The 21,357-nt window shown below is 61.1% G+C and overlaps 2 protein-coding genes across 7 annotated transcripts in view; one reads left to right on the plus strand and one right to left on the minus strand.

The window, feature by feature from the left end:
• Positions 1 to 512: 512 nt before the first annotated feature.
• On the plus strand, positions 513 to 18,273 carry TELO2 (telomere maintenance 2). Of its 4 annotated transcripts, none has more exons than XM_037732334.1 (21): positions 513 to 768; positions 1,421 to 1,756; positions 2,465 to 2,742; positions 4,456 to 4,524; positions 4,785 to 4,932; positions 6,850 to 6,952; positions 8,583 to 8,651; positions 8,835 to 8,976; positions 9,052 to 9,188; positions 9,901 to 9,980; positions 10,141 to 10,251; positions 10,514 to 10,602; positions 10,698 to 10,789; positions 10,980 to 11,096; positions 11,265 to 11,336; positions 13,099 to 13,290; positions 13,917 to 14,008; positions 14,655 to 14,754; positions 14,972 to 15,036; positions 15,288 to 15,403; positions 17,634 to 18,273. In XM_037732334.1, exons 2-21 carry the CDS (start codon positions 1,422 to 1,424, stop codon positions 17,738 to 17,740), a joined length of 2,514 nt encoding a protein of 837 aa, XP_037588262.1. In that variant the 5' UTR covers positions 513 to 768; position 1,421; the 3' UTR covers positions 17,741 to 18,273. The 4 variants fall into 4 exon arrangements, with proteins under 4 accessions (XP_037588262.1, XP_037588260.1, XP_037588263.1 ...); XM_037732332.1 differs by having other exon boundaries at positions 525 to 768; positions 1,386 to 1,756; XM_037732335.1 differs by lacking the exon at positions 513 to 768 and adding an exon at positions 850 to 1,176 and having other exon boundaries at positions 1,386 to 1,756.
• The window catches only part of IFT140 (intraflagellar transport 140), a 102,479-nt gene continuing 99,362 nt past the window's right edge, over positions 18,241 to 21,357 (minus strand). For all 3 annotated transcript variants that reach the window (XM_017510985.2, XM_037732330.1, XM_037732331.1), the window contains one exon: positions 18,241 to 18,959. In XM_017510985.2, the coding sequence (XP_017366474.1) occupies positions 18,753 to 18,959 (207 nt within the window). In that variant the 3' untranslated portion in view covers positions 18,241 to 18,752. The remainder of the gene's footprint in view (positions 18,960 to 21,357) is intronic.

The following is a 21,357-nucleotide window of genomic DNA, read 5'->3' on the forward strand; positions in this document are numbered from 1 at the left end:
TAATTTTTGTATTTTTAGTAGAGACGGGGTTTCACTATGTTGGCCAGGCTGCTCTCGAACTCCTGACCTCAGGCGGTCCACCCGCCTTGGCCTCCCAAAGTGCTGGGATTACAGGCGTGAGCCACCGGCCCGGCCCTGGTCGCAGTCTTTATTCCATGACCCGGCCTCATTTACAGGGCCGCATTCGTTCATATCTGACATGGTCTCAATCGTGGCTCTACCTCCCTGCGTACCCTGCGTTTCTCTTACTGGCTTCTGACCCTTGGCAGCAGGGCCTTACCCTCGGGGAAGACAACAGGCCTGTCTTGGTAAACATCCGCAGTAGAGAGAACGTGGGACCCCCGGCGGAGGGAAGGGACGGCTGAAATCCCTCTAGGGTAGAGGGGACCGGGATGGGAGAAGCTAAGGCGAGGACCAACCACCCCGGCGCAGAGGACTCGGCTCGCAGCCCCGCCCTCGGGCCCCACCCACGCGTCAAGCCCCGCCCGCCCCAGGCTCCGCCCCGTCCCCACGCGGCGCAGGCGCAGATGCGCACTGTCGCCCGGCGTCCTCCGCAGATTCGCGCTGAGAAACCTGGGGAGACCCACCCCAGAGGCTCCAAAAAACCCGCAGCAGCTCCGCCTGGGTCCAGGAACTAGTGCTCGGGGCCACCTGGCTGGGCTGCCATCGCGTTTCGTTCGGGGCCGCGGCGGCCGTGGCGAATCGGCGGCGGTGAATAGGTGGCACCGGGGTCTGAGCGCGAGGCAGTCACCCGGGATCCGGGTCCAGGTCGGGGCGGGGGTCGGGGGTCGGGGGTCGGGTTGGGCTCCGGATCTGGTTGGGTCAGGTCCAGGTCGGGTAGGGGTCCGGCCGGGGTCGAGGTACCGGTCGGCGTCGGGGGCCCACGTGCGGGTCCCCTGGCCCCCAAACCGTGTTCCCCAAACGCGGTTTCTGAGGGGCGGAGGAATGGCGACGGGAGCCACCGGTCACCGCTCAGGGAGCCGGGGTGCCAGCAGCTCCCGTGGGCCGGATTTCCAGTCTTGGGAGCGAGGACGCGTGGGGCCGCCCTGTGCCCAGGCAACACTCACCGGCATCCCTGGCCTCCACCTCCCTCTCGCGCCAGTGGCGCCCCCGTTGTGACAATTGAGAATGTCCCCTGGGCACAGTGGCCCGAGTTGAGAAGCCCTGCAGTGGCGGGTAGCGTGGGGGTCCCAGTGGAGGAGCGAACTCCGGGTGGAAACCGTCAGGCACTGCAGGGAAGGAGGCGCGACGGGAAGCCGCTGGGGACAGGGTTGGGTGGGACCTGGGAGGGGGGGCATGGGGTCCCAGCGCGCTCACCGAAGGGCTTCCTGAGCGTGTGTGGATTAATTCCCTGCCCCAAGCTGAGCCCCGTGTCCACGCCACAGGTCGCCTTCCTGTGACGCCCAGGTCTGTCCTGCAGGATGGAGCCAGCACCCTCAAGGGTCCGACTCGCCGTCCGGGAAGCCATTCACGCCCTCTCGTCTTCGGAGGATGGCGACCACATTTTCTGCACCCTGGGGTCCCTGAAGCGGTATCTGGGTGAGACGGAGCCTCCAGCTCTCCCTGGGGAGAAGGAGGAGTTTGCCTTCGCCCACTTCTCGCCGGTCCTCAGATGTCTTGCCAGCAGGCTGAGCCCGGCCTGGCTGGAGCTGCTACCCGATGGCCGCCTGGAGGAGCTGTGGGCCAGCTTCTTCCTGGAGGGCCCTGCGGACCAAGCCTTCCTAGTGCTGATGGAGGCCATCGAGGGGGCTGCAGGGTGAGTGGGCTGGGCCCATCCTGGGGTTGCTGGTAGCCTCAGAATTGATGAGAGTAGCTGGAAGGACTGGACCAGGAGGCTCTCTGAGGGGCCAGAGAGAGACCCTGCTCCTGGCTGAAACCCAAAACAGGAAGCGGTCTGTTCTAGCTCCTTTGCAATGGGAGGTACCTGCTGTCACTCACAAAGTCCCTCCCTGGTTCCCTGTCTGGCTGTGTCAGAGAGGGATGGGGTGGGAGTGTTCCCGTCCAGGTGGCAGAGGCAGCCACTCAGCTTGGAATGTTCCAGGTTTTTCAGGGAAGCACAGAAGCATAGCTGTCATGACATGTGTCCCACGTGGACTCACAGCCCCTGCTGGTTCCCAGGCTCAGCATCAGACCACACTGAGGTCCTTGCCCGGATGCTGTACCTTTGAGAAGCTGGGTTTTCAAAGGCTGTTGTGATCAAAGCAAGCGCCGAGTCACTGATGTCAACAGCAGGCGAGGGGTGTCCAGTGAGACTCCAGGCTGGGGCGGCTTCTCAGGGCCCGGAGGCTTTCGCATCCCGCTAGTGACTGCAGTTATTTAGGAATGGATGAACATATTTTCCCGTTTTGCTTGTGGGTTTGGACTTGGCGCCGGTTAAGCAGTTGGGGCTGCTGGTTCCTTGTGGCAGGAAGGGGGCCCCAAGGATGGGGGTTGGGGGCTTTGTCCAACAGGCCCGTGTCTTCAGCCCCAGCTTCCGGCTGATGAAGATGGTGCAGCTGCTGGCTAGGTTCCTGCGAGAGGGCCGGCTGGCGGTGCTGATGGAGATGCAGTGTCGGCAGGAGACACAGCCCCGCTTCCCCCTGCTCCGGGAGACGCTGCTGGGCAAGGTGGTGGCCCTGCCCGATCACCTGGGCAACCGCCTGCAGCGGGAGAACTTGGCTGAGTTCTTACCCCAGAACTACTTCTGCCTGCTCGGCGAGGAGGTCATCCGGGTACTACAGGCCGTCGTAGACTCTCTCCAAGGTGAGGCCCTGCCTTGGACCCCCTTGTGACCTGTCTTCTTGGGCCATTGTCCCCTGCCACCCTCCCTGGTGCCTCATAGCCTCTGGAAACTCTGAAGTCTCTGGGTGGTGCCATCAGGCAGGTGGGGATGTCCCTGTCCCGGGCAGTAGTGACTGAAGGGCCCATCTGCTATGGTCTGAAGGCCGCTGCCCTCCTCTACGTGAACTTCTCCTCCTGTCCCTGCAGCCACTGCTGGTTTCGGGGCCCAGCTGTGCTGCAGCATGAGGTTGGGGGGACTCAAAAGGTCTCAGGGCTGGTGGCAGACGCTGGCGGTGCTCGGAGAGTGGGCTCTATGGTAACAACCTTGCCTACCACTGGGCTTCAGGGCCCCTTGGGTGCCCGTGCTCACTCTGTTTTCCCTGGGGCAGGGCATCAGAAGGTGGCCGCCGTGAGTGTGCATTCCAGTGGTGAGGAGGAGGCTGGGCCGGGGCCTGCATGGTGCCGGAGCGTCTGCCTCTCCCACAGGGTGACCCCTTGCATCTCTCGCTTTTCCTGAGCTCCAGGCAACCGCTCAGACGCAGGTCAAGCACGTGGGTCTGGCCTTCCCGTCCTGCCCCATGTGCTGCCCTGCCTCATTCCAAAACTCCCTTCTTCATTGGGGTCGGCACCTGGGGTCCTGGAGCAGGCCGGTGCCCCCTCAGAGCCCAGGAGGAAGCCGGGCCCCTCAAGTCCCTGCGTGGTGCCCACCTGGCCCAGTCCCCATTGCCTCACCTGGGGGTTCCTGCAGCGCCCACCCAAGCCCCTCCTGTCTTTTCCGAACGTAGCCCTGGGTCACAGCTGCTACTCTGCATGGGCGGAGGGGTTGAGGAGGCTTTGGAAACATTTCGGACATGTGTGGGACGTGTCTCTTTCATGCACTTGGGGTTGGCCAGGGCCGTCCCTGTCACCATGCAGCCCTGTGCCTGCTGCTCCCCCACATCCCAGCTCTTCTCTGGAGCTGGTGCGGCCCGGCCCCTCCGGGTTCCCCATGTTCGCTGGCGTGGACTCCTTCCCTGTGCGTGGCTGTGCTGGTGGCGCTGCTCCTGTGTCTCATGCCTGGCTCAGGGCCCAGGCCTACCATGTGTGGCCGACCCAACTTGGCTGGGTCCTGCCCGTGCCTCCTCTCCCTCCTTGGCAATGTCATACCTGTCCTGACCTTCTAGGATCATCGTGACAATTAAGTGGGCTAAGATTTTTTTTTTTGCGATGGAGTCTCACTCTGTTGCCTAGGTTGGAGTGCAGTGGCGTGATCTTGGCTGACTGCAACCTCTGCCTCCCGGGTTCAAGCGATTCTCCTGCCTCAGCCTCCCCAGCAGCTGAGACTACAGGCACATGCCTCCACGCCTGGCTAATTTTTGTATTTTTAGTAGAGGCGAAGTTTCACTGTGTTGTCCAGGCTGGCCCCGAACTCCTGACCTTGTGATTTACCCGCCTCAATCTCCCAAAGTGCTGTGATTACAGGCATGAGCCACCGCACCCGGCCGCGTGAAGGTTCTGAAGGGTTGCAATTTGCTGGTGAAGTTCCACATGCTCCTGTTGAGATTTGCTGGGATAGGCTGATTGGCAGCAGCCGGTGTTTTGAGTGAATTTTGCCTTCAGTTGGAGGCTGTCTGACCGAGGACAGCTCTCTCCACACTTAGGTGTTCTTTCGTGCCTTTGTCCCTTGCCGCCTCAGCTGGTCTCTCTTTGTCTCAGGTGGCCTGGATTCCTCTGTGTCCTTTGTGTCCCAGGTCCTCGGGAAAGCTTGTATCCACGGGAGGCAGCGTGAGTAGAGCAGTGCCGTCCCACCCACCTGCCCTGATCCTTGCACCCTGTCAGCCATCTCCAGAAGGCCCAGAATCCTTCCCTCCTAACCCTGGCCCTCTGTAGGGCCCCCTTGCCCGGCCTGTTCTGGGACCCTGGGGTCTGAGGCTCAGCTGTGCTGACTGGGGAGCTGCGGGGCTGTCCATGTCGGACCCGCAGAGCACCCGAACGCCCAGGCGGGTGCAGCTCCCCAAGCTCAGGGCCTCCATCTGTCCCCGCAGAGGAGATCCTGGGCGTGCTGGTGCCCCGGCTGGCGGCGCTCACCCAGGGCAGCTGCCTGCACCAGCGCGTCTGCTGGCGCCTGGTGGAGCAAGTGCCGGACCGGGCCATGGAGGTGGTGCTGACTGGGCTGGTGGAGGCTGTGCAGGGGTAAGCAGCCAGCTCTCCTCCCGTGGACCTTGCTTCCTGGGTGGGGGTCTGGACCCCTGGGGCTGCCATTCCTTTACGTGGCTTCTCCTGGGCGCCATGCTGTGGCTGGCACCTCTACGTCCAATCTGTGGGGTATGAATGGTGCCTCTCAGCTTCCGCATGTGCTGATGGTGACCTCTGCATCAGAGGGTCCCTTTTTCTTATGAAAATAACATCGATGCTGTGAATACCCACACCCTGCAGGCGCTTGCACCTTTGGCCACACACCCCGTCCTGTGCCTGTGGTCACTCCTCCACAGTGGCCTCCTCGCACACCAGTGTGCCAGCGCCGGGCTCTGACATGGTGGGGCGGGCAGTGACTTGCTTCCCGACGTCTTTGTGCACCTGTGCGGGAGAATCAAGGGTGCGTTCCTGGAGGCAGGACTGCTGGCCACGGTGTAACCCTCACAAACGCTGCCAGCTTGCCTATCTTCCGACGCCTCCCCTCCCCCCTGCTGACCTTTTAACCCTTGCAAACCCTGCCAGCTCGCCTACATTCTGAAGCCTCTTCTCCCTGCTGAAGGTGTGACGAAGCGTCTGTCTCTCCCAAAGCATTTCCTCCTTGTTTTTTTTTCTTTTCTTTTTTTTTTGAGACGGAGTCACGCTGTCGCCCAGGCTGGAGTGCAGTGGCATGATCTTGGCTCACTGCAGCCTCCACCTCCTGGGTTCAAGCAATTCTCTTGCCTTATTGTCCAGAGTAGCTGAGATTATAGGCACCCACCATCAAGCCCAGCCAAGTATCATATTTTTAGTAGAAAGAGGGTTTCGCCATGTTGGCCAGGCTGGTCTTGAACTCTCGGCCTCAAGCGATCTACCTGCTTTGGCTTCCTGCAGTGTTGGGATTATAGCCATGAGCCACCGCACCCGGGTGATCTGGCATTCTTGGTTCTGGGTGAGGGTGTGCATGTTTAAAGGATTTGTAGTTTTCTCTGTGAGTTATGTAAGCACATTCTGCTTTACGGTTTGTTTTGCGGGGAGGGCATTGTGTGTAGAGACAGGGTCTTGCTCTGTCTCCCAGGCTGGAGTGCCGTGGTGTGATCCTAGCTCACTGCGGCCTCCACTGCCTGCACTCAAGCCACCTCCCCACGTCACCTCCGGAATACCAGGCTCCTACATAGGCGTGTCCTGTCATGCCCGGCTCAGTTTTAAACATTTTTTGTAGCAACAGATCTCACGTTGTTGCCCAGGCTGGTCTCAAACTCCTGGCCTTAAGTGATCCTCCTTCCTTGGCCTCCGAAATCTTTTTTTAGCTGTTGTCTCTGTGTGGAATTTTAGGTGATGAGTGAGGGAGAAATCCAGCCGTATGTTTCCACGCTGGCTGGAGAGAGATGGGGCTCTTTCTGGAGCCCGTGACCTTTCACTTACTGGGACGGCTCTCTCAGTCTAGGCCAGGGTCTGCAGGCCACTTGGACAGAGTTCAGCCAACTGCATGTTTTTGTAAATAAAGGTTTTTTGGCACCAGTTGCGTTCATTGGTTTACGTGTTTGGCTGCTTTCAGCTAGGGTGGCAGCATGGAGTGGCTGTGACGTGACTCTGTGGTCCATAAACCAGAACACTTAGGCTCCGGCCCTTTGTGGAAAAGGTTTCTGCCCTGCCCTGTATGAGGCACTGACCGTGGACCCGGTCAGAGCAGGGAAAGGAGACCGCGGGTGTGGATCTGCCTTCGCCGTGGCGGGGGGCGCAGGTGCTCTCTGGGTTGTTGCATTTATGCCCCGGAGAAGGGAGGATGGAGGCCCAGCCAAGGCTGTGAGAGGACGGGAGCAGAGGCGAGGCTGGGAAGTGGCAGGCCGGGGTCTGTGGGTGTCGGAGTCCATGCTCTCCCTCCTCCCTGCCTCCGAGGCCAGCTTGCGGCTCTGGCTTTCTGACTCTACTTTGCAGGCCTGAGGTCCTGTCGCGACTGCTGGGGAACCTGGTGGTGAAGAACAAGAAGGCCCAGTTTGTGATGACCCGGAAGCTTCTGTTCTTACAGTCCCGGCTCACGGTGAGGATGCTGGGGAGGCTGCAGGCTGTGCCATCACAGCAAGAATCGCTGCAAAACATGGGGTAGAAGCAGCTGTTGGCTGGGAGACATTGCACATGATTCGGGGGTGGCACCAGGCGTCAGCAGGTAGTGGGTGTCCCCCTCCGCCCCTATGATGGGCCCTGCTGTGATGGGTGCTGAGTGAGGGCTTCTCCTGTCCTTTAATCCTCTAAACCCCTGAGAAGCCATGCTCCCCAGCTGTGTCCAGTGCCAGGGGTTTGAGGGGTGGAGTGGGATGGGTGGGGGATAGGTCAGGACACAGAGGAGGCCATGTGCTTCTGGGACTTTTGACTCCTGTCCCCATGGCCTGGAGCCACCCGGGGTGGGTGAGCCAGGGCCCCTGCCTCGTGGCTTTGTTTTCAGCAAGTGTCTGGGCGCACCCTGTGCTGAGCCCTTTCTTGGGTGCTGGGTATCTGGCATGGACAGGAGAGTGACTGTCCTCCCTCGTGGCACCAGCTGCCCATGGCCCAGGAGGCAGACACAGTGCTGAGACGGGGGGCAGGGACCTTGCTGATGAGGCGCTTGGGTGGGGTGTGGCAGGGCCTGGCCCAGAGATGTGGGCAGGTGGCCTCCGAGCGCTAGGTAGGAGTGGCCGGGGGCCTGTGCTGTGGTGAGCAGGAGGGTGGGGAGGAGGTGTGAGGCCAGGGCAGCCCGTGTGCAGACAGCCTGAGGCCCCTTTGTGTGGGGGAGGGGCAGCTGCAGGGTTTGCCTAGAGGCGATTCAGCCTGGCTCCTGTGTGAAGTCAGAGGTGGAGGGTTCCTGGGGGAAGTGGACTCACTCCCACCTGGCCACAGGGTAGTGAAGTACCCACAGCCTGAGGTGGGAGGGTGGAAGTCACTAGCTCAGGCCTCACGCAGCCCAGCTGTGACTCGTCACTCAGGGTGGGGATGGGGATGGGTCTCCCCCAGCAGACCCCTGAGGAGAGGGTCATGGAGGCCGTCCTGTGCAAGTCTCTAAAGTTTCTGAGGCCGCGTCTTGCTGTGCTGCCCAGACTGGAGTGCAGTGGTTTGACTGTGGCTCCCTGCAGTGTTGACCTCCCAGCTCCAGTGATCCTCCTGCCTCAGCCTCCCCAGTAGCTGGGACTACAGGCACACACCACCACGTGCAGCTAATTTTTAAAATGTTCTGTAGAGGTGAGGTCTTCCTCTGTTAGCCAGGCGGGTCTGGAACTCCCGAGCGCCAGTGATCCTCCTGCCTTGGCCTCCCACGTGCTGGGCTGACAGGTGTGAGCCACCGTGCCCTGCCTGATTCTCGGTCACAGCTTGCTTCACTGTCTTCTCCTTTGCTCACACGAGAACTTAAGATGGCGAGACCTCGCCTCACCACAGCAGCAGCTGCATCCCACATTTTTATATGAAAGCGTTTTATCATGTTCAGTTCAGTTTGAGGCGGGTGGATCAGCGAGCCCAGGGGGCAGCTTGTGCAGGAGGGGAGGGGCCCTGCATTCCAGGAGGCAGCAGGCCCTGTGCTCCTGGTCCGTCTGCTGCCCCTAGCCCGTTCCCAGTCCCGGCGGGGGCCTTGACCTTGGGAGCCCCAGGCTGGCCAGGCGGCGGCCCCAGCCCAGTGGATGGGACACCTGCTTTTGTTGCAGACGCCCATGCTGCAGAGCCTGCTGGGCTACCTGGCCACGGACAGCCAGCGGCGCCCTCTCCTGCTGCAGGTAGGAGCCTCTGGCTCTCTGTCCTGTGAGGCCCTGGGAGAAGGCTGCGTGGGGATCACCCTGGGGGCGGGGCAGGGTGAGGCTGGCTGGGCTGGGGCTACAGATCCCTGAGGGTGGCCGTGGGCCTGGTGGGGATGGCCTGGCCCCGAGCCCCACGCAGTCCCGGGCCGTACCGCCTGCCAGGTGCTGAAGGAGCTGCTGGAGACATGGGGGAGCAGCAGTGCCGTCCGCCACACACCCCTGCCGCAGCAGCGCCACGTCAGCAAGGCCATCCTCATCTGCCTGGTGCACCTCAGCGAGCCGGAGCTGCGGGACAGCCGGGATGGTGAGCAGGTGGTTCGGGCTCCCCTACCGGCCCCGGGCACCCACAGGGGCTCAGGGGCCTGTACGGTGCTTGCAGAACTGCTGGCCAGCATGATGGCGGGTGTGAAGTGCCGCCTGGACAGCAGCCTGCCCCCCGTGCGCCACCTGGGCATGATCGTTGCTGAGGTCATCAGCGCCCGGATCCACCCTGAGGGGCCTCCGCTGAAATTCCAGGTGAGCCGGCCGCTCCCTGCACATCCCCGTGTGGCTGGTCTGGGTCTCCCGGGCGGCTGCCCTCCCACCCCAGGTTCACCTCCCCTTCCCGGGGACCAGACTTGCGGAGCGTCCGTGTTGGCTTCTCACAGGGCTGAGGCTGGAAGCTGTGGCAGGCTCAGGTCTGGGCTCCTGGGGCCACATAGGGTCAGGGTGAGCACATGTCCCCCGAGAGGATTGCCAGGACACATTCACAGACTGTCTCCAGATGGGGGTGCGGTGGGGGCTGGGGTTAAGGGAGCTGCCCCTGCGGTTTGTCCGTCCCGGGCTACAGGGCAGCCACGTTGCTCCAAATCTGTGGCTGTGGGTGTCGGCCCCTCTGCTGCCCGCTGCCTGGCGTGGGTGCCACCTGCCTTCAGGCTGTGGAAGTGACTGCCTGTCCTCTTATCTGCTGAGACCCTGGGATCCTCTCAGGGGCACTGGCCTGGGTGGGGGGGGTCCCAGCTCCTTCAGGAGGGGCCGTAGCCCCCCATCTTTGAGCACACCCAGTGCTACCCTTTGCCTGAGGTGGCCTCTTGGAAAGTTGCTTTTCAAAAGACACCTGGCTGTCCCCGTCCCGAATCCCCTGCTAAGTGATTCGGCTGCAAGGGAGGCCGCAGTGGAGAGTGGCTCCAGCAGCTCCGTCTCGGAGGGCGCCGCTGAGCCTGCCCGCGCCCCTGCTCCTCTGCTGCAGTATGAAGAAGATGAACTGAGCCTTGAGCTGCTGGCCCTGGCTTCCCACCAGCCTGCGGGTGATGGCGCCTCAGAGGCAGGGTGAGAGTCTCAGCGTCCCGGGACCCACCGTGTGCACGTCTTGTCGCTCTGGATTCTGCTGTTGGGGTGGGAGGGGTGAGAGCCTTTCTTTCGGTCCCGCGAGTCCTGAGGCCAGAGGCTGGAGGGGACCCTGAAGGATTTGTTCCTTGTTTCCTGAAAGCACATCCCTCGCTGCAGCCACAGCAGAGCCCCCTGCAGAGACCCCCGCAGAGATCGTGGATGGCGGCGTCCCCCGGGCACGGCTGGCGGGCTCCGACTCGGAGCTGGACAGGTAAGGGCTCTCCCGGCCCTGTGGGCAGTGTGCAGGAGGCTGGGAGGTGAGCCCCTAGTCCTCTGAGCTGCGGCCCGTGGGGCTCCCTGCCTGCTCCGCCCTTGTCCTCCGTCGTCATGTGGGCACCCCCAGCTCCCAGCTCTGCAGGCACAGGGGCTGAGGCCAGCGTCATGTCTCTGGGAGGAGGGAACGGTTGGCTCTGCCGCTCAGCGCTTCCTCTCACGGGCTGTGGGCTGTTGCCATCTGCTTTGCCTTCCCACAGCGATGATGAGTTTGTCCCCTATGACATGTCAGGGGACACAGAGCTGAAGAGCAGCAAGGCTCCTGCCTACGTCCGCGACTGCGTGGAAGGTAGGCACGGGTCCCGGGTGCCGACTGTGCCGCTGGCTCTTGCTGGCTCAGGGTCAGCGTCGAGGCTGACCGAGACCTGTCTGGGTTCCATGCAGCCCTCACCACGTCTGAGGACGTAGAGCGCTGGGAGGCGGCCCTGCGGGCCATTGAGGGCCTGGTCTACAGGAACTCCTCGGCCACTCAGGAGGTGAGCTGAGGCAGGAGTGGGTGGGAAGCCCAAGGTGGTAGCTCCCCCAACGCTGTCTGTGTTCTGGCTACTTGAGGGTAACGTGGCTCCCGCGTGTGACTCGGCTGCTGCCTGTCCCGGAAGGCCTGGGGCTTCTGCAGGGGTGGTTGGCTGAGCCGGCAGGTTTCCCAGACTTCACTCCTGTGTGCAGGTGAGCGTGGAGCTGGCTAAGGTGCTTCTGCATCTGGAGGAGAAGACCTGCGTGGTGGGATTTGAGCGGTTGCGCCAGAGAGCCCTGGTGGCTGTCACGGTCACAGACCCAGCCCGGGTGAGTCTTTGCACTGGTGGCCCTGGCCAGTGCAGGTGCAACAGGAAGCATGGGGAGCTGCGGTGTCTGAGGCTCTGTCCCATGCCAGAGCTGGCTATGCAGTGCCTGGAGGTCTCGCCAGCAGCCCCTGGGTGCCAGACCACAGCAGCCTCTCTCCTGCCCCATTAGGTGGCTGACTATCTGACCTCACAGTTCTATGCCCTGAACTACAGCCTCCGGCAGCGCATGGACATCCTGGACGTAAGTCCCTCCCGGCCCCTCGGTCCCCCTGGTCTGGCCCAAGGTGCCCTAAGCTAGGGTGAGGGGGACTGCCAAAATCCGGGTCTCCTTGTCGCTGGACCTGAGAGGCACGTGCAGGCCTGTGTGCTGCGTTCACGAGTGACTATGTAGGACCCCGCAGTGGGGGAGTCAGGGCTTCCGTGGCCCAGTGTTTTGTTTCTTCAAAGTCACGGCTTTACTGACAGAATCAACACACTGTAAAATTCACCACTTTAGGTAACGTGTGCTGTGCAGGTAAGGGAACATTATTTAGCAATGAGAAAAAAAATTTGAATCACAGCACTGGGAGGCTGAGGCGGGAGGATCACTTGAGCCCAGGAGTTCGAGACCAGCCCGGGCACCACATGAGACCCGATCTCTATTAGCTGAGTGTGGTGGCGTGAGGCTGTGGTCCCAGTTACTCAGGAGGCTGGGGTGGGAGGATCCCTTAAAGCCAGGAGGTTGAGGTTGCAGGGAGCTGTGATAAGAGACTGTCTCAAAGGTAATGAGACTGCCGCGTGCTGCCGCACGGTGAACCCTGAGAATGTTTAGTTAAAGCAGCCCCAGGGCCCTCCCGTCATTCCGTTTCCCTCAAGTGCGCCGTCCAGAGGAGCCGGTCACGGAAAGCAGATGCGGCCGCCACAGCTTGGGGAGGGGATGCGGAGTGAGTGTTTCACAGGGACAGAGCCTCCGTCTCGGGAGGGAAGGAGTTCTGGCGGGATAGCAGTGATGGCTGCCCAGCGCAATGTAGTTCCTGATGCCGTGGAGCTGTGCACTTAGAAATGGTTAAAATGGGTGGGGCGTGGGGTTCATGCTTGTCATCCCAGTGCCGTGGGAGACCAAGGTGGGAGGATCGCTCAAGCCCAGGAGTTTGAGGCCAACCTGGTCAACGCAGCAGGACCCTATTCTCTCTACCAGAAGAAAATGAGCCGGCTGCGGCGGTGCCTGTGGCCCCTGTGCTCTCGAAGCTGAGATGGGAGGGTGCGTAAGCTGGGAGGTCCAGGCTGCAGTGAGCCGTGATCCCACCACTGCCTTCTAGCCTGGACAACAGAGCAAGACCCTGTCTCTTTTTAAAAAAAAAAAAAAAAAAAAAAAAAAAAAGGCAGGGGAGGGGTTAACGTGGTAAAACTTGTATATGTTTTACCGCAATTTAGCAAAAAACACTAAGAAGGTGAGGCGGAAGCGGCTGTAACTGATTGTAAAGTGCACGCCAGGAACATCCTGAGTGTCGTGCAGCCGCCCCCCACCCCCAACAGTGTCCCCGTCAGCAGCCACTCCCCACCCCCTGGCCTGGGAGCCTCCTGTGTGAGCACTGGCCTGTTGAGGTGTCCTGCGCCCCGAGGTCTTGGGTGCCTCCTCCGCAAACATGCTCTGAGGGCCACCCGCCTGTGGCATGTGCCACTGCAGCATTGGTTTTGCTGTGAGGCCAGTTCCTGGGGGAAGGGTGTGTGGCTCTGGCGTGGTGGGACTGCACGTGGCTTTGGGGTGAGGCCACTCTCGGCCCTGGGCATGTTCTCATCTCTGGGAGCACGGAGCCGGCCTTCTGCACCTTCCCACCCACCAAGGCGCGGTCACTATGAGATTTGGAGAAGTGACTTTTCTCCTTGTTCCCAGAACACACCTTTCCCCCAGACCATGAGGGTCACCGGGCCTGTTTCTGACCTGGGGCTTCGGCGATGACTTGACTGTTGGGATATGTTCTTCTTGTAGCAATGGCAGCTGCCCCGGGCCTGTCTCCCTCCAGGTGCTGACTCTGGCTGCACAGGAGCTGTCGGGGCCTGGGTGCCTCAGGAGGGCTCCCCAGCCTGGCTCCCCGAGTCCCGGTACCCAGTGCCTGCAGACGGCAGCTGCCTCTCAGCCAGGCAGTGCTGTGGCGTCCGACTGGCGGGTGGTGGTGGAGGAGCGGATCAGAAGCAAAACCCGGCGGCTCTCCAAGGTTCGTGGGCACCTGGTCAGCTCCTCACAGGCATGGGGACTGCAGGCAGGCAGGAAAGGCGGTCAGACACCTTCAGGCGTGGTCTCCAGCGAGGGTGGCCGCGTTTGCTGGGGATGGTGCCTGCGCCAGGATTCCTGGAAGGCTGGGTCTGTGGTATGCACCGAGGAACGGGACCCTTGCTGCAGGAGACCCCGATGGGGCTCAGGGGCGCTCTAGAAACAGGCACCCTGCTGGGTGCTCTGTCCTCACAGTCCGTGTAGGCCAGGGGTGGTCCTGCCCCACCCTAGGGTGTTTGGGGTGTCCGGAGATTGGTTGTTGCTGGGGTAGGTGGAGGCCAGGGAGGCATCCTGCCATGCCCAGGGCGGCCCCTGCATGATGCTCCTCCAGCCTTAATGTCCTGCCTGCACGGTTGGGAACGCCTGGTCCGGGGTCCAGGCATTGGCTGTGGAGCCTGAGTCCTGTCACCAACCCCACGGGGCCTGGGAGCTGGGCGGGCGGCAGAGGAGCAGCCGGGCAGGTGAGGCGAGGCTGGAGTCTGAGAAGCTCTGTGGGATCCTCCAGGGAGGGCTGGGGGTGGGGCCGGCTGCTGGGCCTGCACGTCCGTGAACACTGTGTGTGTCTACCAGGGTGGTCCGAGGCAGAGCCTGGCAGGCAGCCCCAACAGGTTCAGCTCCGTGGCCGGCCACTTCTTCTTTCCCCTCCTTCAGCGCTTTGACAGGTGAGTGGGTTTTCCGTGGGCCTGTGGACGTTGGGGACAGAGACCCTGGACATATCCCAGTGGCCGAGAGGCTTCCAGCTGGGGTCTGAGTGGGCTTGGGTGTGAATAGGGTGGCAGCTGTGCTGTGGTTTTTGAAGCCTGTGTTAAGTGTCAGGGAACGTTCTGCACGGTTCCTCTGCGGTTCAGCTTTGCTGTGAGGCGCCAGGTGTCTGCTTTGATGCTGGGCTTTGGCATGGCCAGCAGCGCTGCCTGCGCGTGCACAGCGCCATTGCCCACTGGTCCCTGCCCGCCGCCTCCTGCCTCAGCCACCGCTGTGCTGGCCCTATGTTCAGGCCTTGAGGCTCTTGGGTCAGCAGAGAAGTGCTGGGCATGGGTCATGGTGCAGCAGGGTGGGGGTTTCGGTGTTGGGAACTCCTGGCCCCGGTGGGCGTGTGGCAGGCAGCCCCAGGCCGGGCCTGGGCCAGCTGGCTGAGTACCAGGCCTTTTGTCTTGAGGGGACATCCCTCTCGCAGATGTCTCAGTGCAGGCAGGGCGGTGAGTGCAGGAGAGGCTGTGTGGGGCCCCCTCAGTCTCTGCAGTGGCCCAGGAAGTTGGGGAGCCAGGCCTGAGATACCTGCTGCACCTTGGGCTCCATCCTGTGCTGTAGGCCTCTGGTGACCTTCGACCTCTTGGGTGATGACCAGCTGGTTCTCGGAAGGCTGACGCACACCTTAGGGGCCCTCATGTGCCTGGCTGTTAACACCACGGTGAGCAGGGAGAGGTTGCTGGGCACTGGCCTGTGCTGCCCGTGAGGCAGGAGTGCTCCTCAGCCTCACCTGCACCTGGGGACGGGTGTCTGAGGGAGGGCTGCCTGTATGGGCCCCTGGGCAGTGGGAGCATCCCCTTGGCTGTCAGCCACTGTGGGTGCTGGGGTGTGGGGACAGTGTGGGGACCCTGGCCGACTGTCCCTCTGCTGTTGTCCAGGTGGCTGTGGCCATGGGCAAGGCCCTGCTGGAATTCGTGTGGGCCCTTCGCTTCCACATCGATGCGTGAGTGGCTTGTGGGGCTGGGTCAGGGCAGGGTTGCGCGTAGGCACAGGGATCTCATAGTGGGAGCCCCAGGAAGTCTCGAGGTGGCTGACAGGCAGCCTGGCCTGCTACTTCCCGAATGGGAAATATGCCAGGCAGGGCCGCAGCGTGGGTGGCCCACTGCACTCTGGGGGAGAGGTAGGTCTCCCTGGCCTGGGGGTGGTCCCTGCGGCTCCCCTGCCAGGCTCAGCCCCTCTCCTTCCCGCCGGCAGCTACGTGCGCCAGGGCCTGCTGTCCGCCGTCTCCTCTGTCCTGCTCAGCGTGCCTGCGGTGCACCTGCTGGAAGACCTGCCGGACGAGCTGCTGGAAGCCCGGTCCTGGCTGGCGGGTGAGTGTTGGCGCCGGTGTTTTGTGTGGCGCGGCTCCTGCAGGCCGGGCCTGGGCCAGCCGGCTGAGAACCGGGCCTTTCGTCTTGAGGGGACATCCCTCTCGCAGATGTCCAGAGGCGCATGGCGGCCCCAGTGTGGGGAATCCAGAGCCTGGTTCCTGTCGAGGCCGCTTTGGGAATCCTGCAGGGGAGACAAGGGAAGATGCCTCCCTCCGCAAATGGGTTTTCTTCCAAGAAGCCCCACGTCCAGGGGCCACCAGCACAGCCCAGCGAGTTGAGCCCCTCGCCCAGGCCCACCCGGGGAGCGTTTTGCCACTTGGCTCCCCTACATATGTGTTCTTTTTAATGTATACTTAGTTTTTTGAGACAGGGTCTTGCTCTGTCATTCAGGCTGGAGTGTAGTGGCATGATCTCAGCTCACTGCAGCCTCGATCTCCTAGATTGAAGTGATCCCACCTCAGCCTCCTGTGTAACTGGGACCACAGGTGTACACCACCACAGCCTGATAACTTTAACAAACATTTTTTATAGAGATGGGGTCTTGCTATATTGCCCGGGCTCAAGCAGTCTGCCCGCCCAGGCCTCTCAAAGTGCTGGGGTTACAGGCTTGAGCTCCTTTGCTCAGCCCTTGTAAAAGTCAGTTGTGAACGTTGTGACCTTTGGCCTATAGGTACTTAAGCAAGGCCTAAGGACAGGCCACCGGGACCCCTTGGACCCACAGAGGCAGAGTGTGCAGGCTGGAGGTGCAGCCACCCCAACTGCTGGCCGCTTTCCTCCTTTGGTCCTGACCCAGGACCCCGCTGGCCCCCTGATCCCCCTCCCACCTCCCTGGCTCCTCTGGCCATGTAGTCGCCGGCACAGTTTGTTGGTTCCCTGCCTTTGTGGTCCAGTGGTTGGTATGTGGGGCCCTCAGGGTGGCTTCGTGGATGCCGCCTCTTCCACGTTTGTCAGGAGGTTCCCGGGCAATGCAGGTCCTTCCCGGGGACTTGCGCTTAGGCTTCCATGCTGGGGGACACTGGGGGTGCTTGTGGTGAAGTCACCTTTCCCATGGGGCTCGGCTGTGTGCCTGTTCTGCCCCTGCCATCCCTCCTCTCCCCACCCGGGCACAGTGCCAGCCTGTCAGGTGTGAACGGGTGTTTCCTGTGGGGAGTGGAGCCCATGAGTCTCCAGGGATGGCCAAGCAGAGCACAGGACTGATGGACAGGGGAAGGATAGCCCAGCTCTGCCCTGTCCCCTCCCAGGACCTATGCTCACGGAGCAGCTGGAGGGTCCTTGGCCCAAAGTGCAGAGGTGCTGTGCTGGGCTTGCTGCTTTCAAGGGGGGGTAATGCTCCCAGACGCCGGTCCCTTAGAGCCACTGCCCAGCTCCTCAGTGTGCTCTGGCCCACTTGCCCTGCCCGGAGGAAGAGAGGTCCCCCTTGGCCAGTGGAGTCACTAAGGGGGCTGGGTAGGCGGGCACACTCCCTGCAGTCCCAGGGCCGCCTCCTTCCCCGGAGACTCGGTGCCTGCGACATAGTCGTCTGGGGGCCTTGGGGGCCTGAAGCACCAGGAGGAGCAGGGGGCGTGGCTCTTAGCTGGTCCCTTTCCACTCAGGGCAGGCGGGATCTGGGCAGGGCGCCCTCCTCTCATAGGCACTTCCCCGAGGATTACAGGTGCCCTCCTCACCCTGAGATTCTAGCCCAGTTTGGGGAGGAGCTGTGGCTAGCAGAAACCCTGAGGCTCCCTGGGGCCCCAGGCTGCAGGAGATCTTGGTGAGGGCCCAGCACTGCGGGCAGCCAAGGGCTCTGGCTTTGACCCTGGGGGGCAGCGTGCTATCCCAGATGCCCAAGAGGCCGCCCCACTGGTGGGTGGCACCTCCCGACACCCACCACCCAGATTCCTGGGGTTTTCCACTTCTGACCACAGCCCGTGTCTGCAATCCAGCACAGAGCAGGCCCTGCCTGTGTTCCCAGGCTGTGCCTCACCCCAGTCCCTGGCCCCGGCCCCCTCCCATGGCAGCCACCTGTCCTGCACACAGCTCAGGGCAGCCGTCCACATATAGTGTGGCCCACACAGAGCCTGTGGCACGCAGGACGTGGGCCTTGGGGTGGGTCTGGGCTCACTGCAGACCCAAGCCCCCTTTCTTCAGTGGAGTCAGGCCTGGCGGGGCTGGTTCGGCAGACTGAAGACGGAAGGAGGGAGAACGAGCCCCTGACGCTGCCTTAGCCTTGCTTGTCACTCTCGTCTGGCAGATGTGGCCGAGAAGGATCCGGACGAGGACTGTAGGACGCTGGCACTGAGGGCCCTGCTGCTTCTGCAGAGACTCAAGAACAGGCTTCTCCCGTCCGTGTCTCCCTAGGCCCACCCCCGCCAGCAGCAAGGAAGCCGGCAGCAGCCTGGAGCAGCGGAGCCAGGCTTTGTAGCAAGGCCAGGTCTGCGGCAGCATCCGGTACGGAGAGTGCAGATCAGGAAGGCCTGGCCTGCCGCTATTTATAGTGCAGCAAGTCTGCTAAAAATACACTGGGCCTGGGCACTGCCCACCGGGGCACGGCAGCCTGGACATGGGGCTGGGGCTGGGACTGTAGGCGCTGCTGGCGGGGTTGACTCCTCCAGTGAGGGCAGAACCAGGCTGGCAGGAGGGGAAGATGGCATAGCTGCTGTTCAGAGCCCCTGAGGCGCTCCTTTGAGAGCCACCAAGCAAGACAGAGCAGCTCCCGTACCAGGTCCCTGGGCTTAACGCTGTATCCCCAGGAGAACAGGAGGGAGCTCTGAGACCAGAGATAGTTGTTCTGCTCACAGCCCAAGCAGGGCCTGTGGTCCTGGATGGGCTCGTGGGGTGGGGTGGGACAGGGCACGGGCTCTCAGAAAATAAACTACTTTATTAGAATTAAATGAGTGTTGGTGGCTGGTGGGCAGAGCCTAGCAGGGGCTGTGGCCACGAGGATCTGAGTGTCCCAGCTGTTGCTTGGGAGCTGTGGGCCCTGCAGGAGTGTGGGGAGGATATGCTGGGAACAGGGGGACAGGTGCCTCAGCCCTCCAGCTGCAGCCTCCATTCCTGAGGTTCTAGAAGTTTCTCAGGCTTTACAATGTATAGTTGGGAGACTACGATGGAAGAGTGAACCCGACTTCCTTTAAAGGAACGGATCCAAAAATCTACCGGAGCTGCTGGGCACCCAGAGGCAGGTGGAGCGGAGCAAGATGCAGATGGGTCGGCCCTCCTGGCCCACGGCATCCTCTCTCAGCTCTCCTGTGTATTCCCTCACAGACATGGTTTTTCCCAGCAAAAAAGCTGGCTGTGCTGCAGCTGACCACTGGAAAATTCTGGAAGATGCCTTCCTGCAGCAGCATGCTGGCCCCGGGGCCCAGGCCCGTCAGGGGTCGTCGGCTGCCTCTTCCACCACCTCCTCGTCTGGCTCCCTGGGGTCCTCCATGCTGTTGTGTCGGACCCGCTCGGGCATGGTGCGAGTCAGTGGGAGACCCAGCCCCTGGTGCACGGCCTCTACAGCCCTCGGGCTCACGTAGTAGGACATGTTGGCCGTGGGAAGCCGCCGCCGCATCTCCTCCAGGAACCTGTAAGCCTGGGGGCAGAGGAGCAGCTGTTACTCAGCTTTCCTGAACAACCACAGCTCTCTGCCCCCAGGCCAGCATGCACTGCTGCCCCTGGAGGCAGTTGGGGGCGCCTCCCCGCTGGACGGCATGGGGTGCACTGAGGCTTCCCAGCGACGATCAGGGGATGCAGTGCCCGTGGACGGTACATGTGCCGCATGTGGACTGTTAACAGGAAGCTGCAGTCAACATTTCATCTGGAAATGCAGAGCCAGGGCCCTGGGAAGTCCCTTAGCAGCTGTGCGCAGGAGCCTGCCCACCCTGCATGTGTGGCAGAGCCTCCCGGGGAGCCACAGGCTCTGCGTTTTACACTTAGTCTTCGGAGTGGACATGAGTGTCAGACTGGAGGGCAGGCAGCAATATCTAGTGGTTTTTCTTTTTTTTTTTTTCTGAGACAGTCTCACTCTGTTGCCCAGGCTGGAGTGCAATGGTGTGATTTCGGCTGACCGCAACCTCTGCCTCCCAAGTTCAAGAGATTCTCCCGCCTCAGCCTCCTGAGTAACTGGGACTACTAATTCCTGTAGTCCCAGTTACTCAGGAGGCTGAGGCGGGAGAATCATGCCTGGTTAATTTTTGTATTTTTAGTAGGGACGGTGTTTCACCATGTTGGCCAGGCTGGTCTCAAACTCCTGACCTCAGGTGATCTGCCCACCTGGGCCTCCCAAAGTGCTAGGATTACAGGTGTGAGCCACTGTACTTGGCAAAACATCTTAGTATTTCTTAAAGATCATAAAACTCTTAGAGCAGTTTTATTTTGGACAGGGACAGAAGTAGGATATAAAAAACAAATATATGAATGTATAAAGATCATGAAAGGTTAAGCTATGAAGATATTAATAAGCTTGCTGGCTGGCTCCCATTACCTGGCAGTGGACCTGTATTTTAGGAAGGCCTCTGCTGGCGTGGACTGGTGGAGTGCAAGCCTTCTACACAGTCTCAAGTGAGAGGGTGAGGGCAAACATCTACATGTGAAAACTGCTTCCTTAGATGCTGACAAACCACCTGCCATGTGCCAGGCATAGTGCTGGGGACACAGGACGTAAGGCCCAGAACAAGCTCAGGTAATGCTGTAGCGAGGAGCCCAGGCCAGGCAGAGGTCCTGCAGGGCAGAATTCAGAGAAGGGCCGGCACAGGGTGGGAGGGAGAAGGAGGAGTTAACCAGGGATGAAGAGGGACCCTGTGTTCAGAAAGGGCCTGTGTCCACCTGATATAACCAGAGCCCAGCTCTGCTCTGTGCACAGCTGCCTTCAGAGAGGGCAGTGAAGCGGTTTCCAGAAGGCAGGCAGAGGGCGCAGAGGGTGGGTGACAGGCAGAGGATGGGCAAGGGGCTGGGAGTGGGGTGGGCAGGAGAGTGGAGAAAGAAATGTTGCTGGGGGGTCTTGGCCCCTGAAGATGTTCAGCACCCAGCATCAGGAGTATGTATGGCTTGGCTCACGGCGGTGGGAAAGCAGAGCGGATGTGGGAGCCCAAGCCTGGGGCGAGGTGTGTACACATGACCCGGGAGGCGCTGCTAAAACAACAGTGAGGGAGTACGTACACCTGGGCTTTCTTGGTTTAGCTGGCCTTCCCCGTTTCTTTCTCTTTTGTATCTCGAGTTACTAAATCCCATAGGTTTCCAGCAACCATAGAGACAGTAAAGAACTTTGGGAGCCGAGGCGGGCGAATCCTGAGGTCAGGAGTTCAAGACCAGCCTGGCCAACATGGTGAAACCCATCTCTACTAAAAACAAAAAATTAGCTAGGTGTGGTGGTGCATGCTTGTAGTCCCAGCTACTCAGGAGGCTGAGGCAGGAGAATCGCTTGAATCTGGCAGGCAGAGGTTGCAGTGAGCCAAGATCATGGCACTGCACTCCATGCCACTGCACTCCAGCCTGGTGACAGAGTGAGACTGTCTCAAAAAAAAAAAGTTGGTGAAATATTTAAAATGTGGATTTTCTGTTATTATTATTATTTTTTTTGAGTCTCGCTTTGTCGTCAGGCTGGAGTACAGTGGCGCAATCTCTGTTCACTGCAACCTCCGCTTCCCAAGTTAAAGCGATTCCCCTGCCTCAGCCTCCTGAGTAGCTGGGGCTACAGGCATGCACCACCACACCCAGCTAATTTTTTGTATCTTAATAGAGATGGGGTTTCACCATGTTGGCCAGGATGGTCTCGATCTCCTGACCGCGTTGACCTCGGCCTCCCAAAGTGCTGGGATTACAGGTGTGAGCCACTGCGCCCGGCCAATTTTCTGTTAATTTTGAGGATAGGCCGGATGCGGTGGCTCTCACCTGTAATCCCAGCACTTTGGGAGGCCGAGGCGGGCGTATCACAAGGTCAGGAGATCAAGACCTTCCTGGCCAATGTGGTGAAACCCCGTCTCTACTAAAAA

This window comes from Cebus imitator, unplaced genomic scaffold (genome assembly GCF_001604975.1).
Source record: "Cebus imitator isolate Cc_AM_T3 unplaced genomic scaffold, Cebus_imitator-1.0 Scaffold444, whole genome shotgun sequence".
NCBI lineage: Eukaryota > Metazoa > Chordata > Mammalia > Primates > Cebidae > Cebus > Cebus imitator.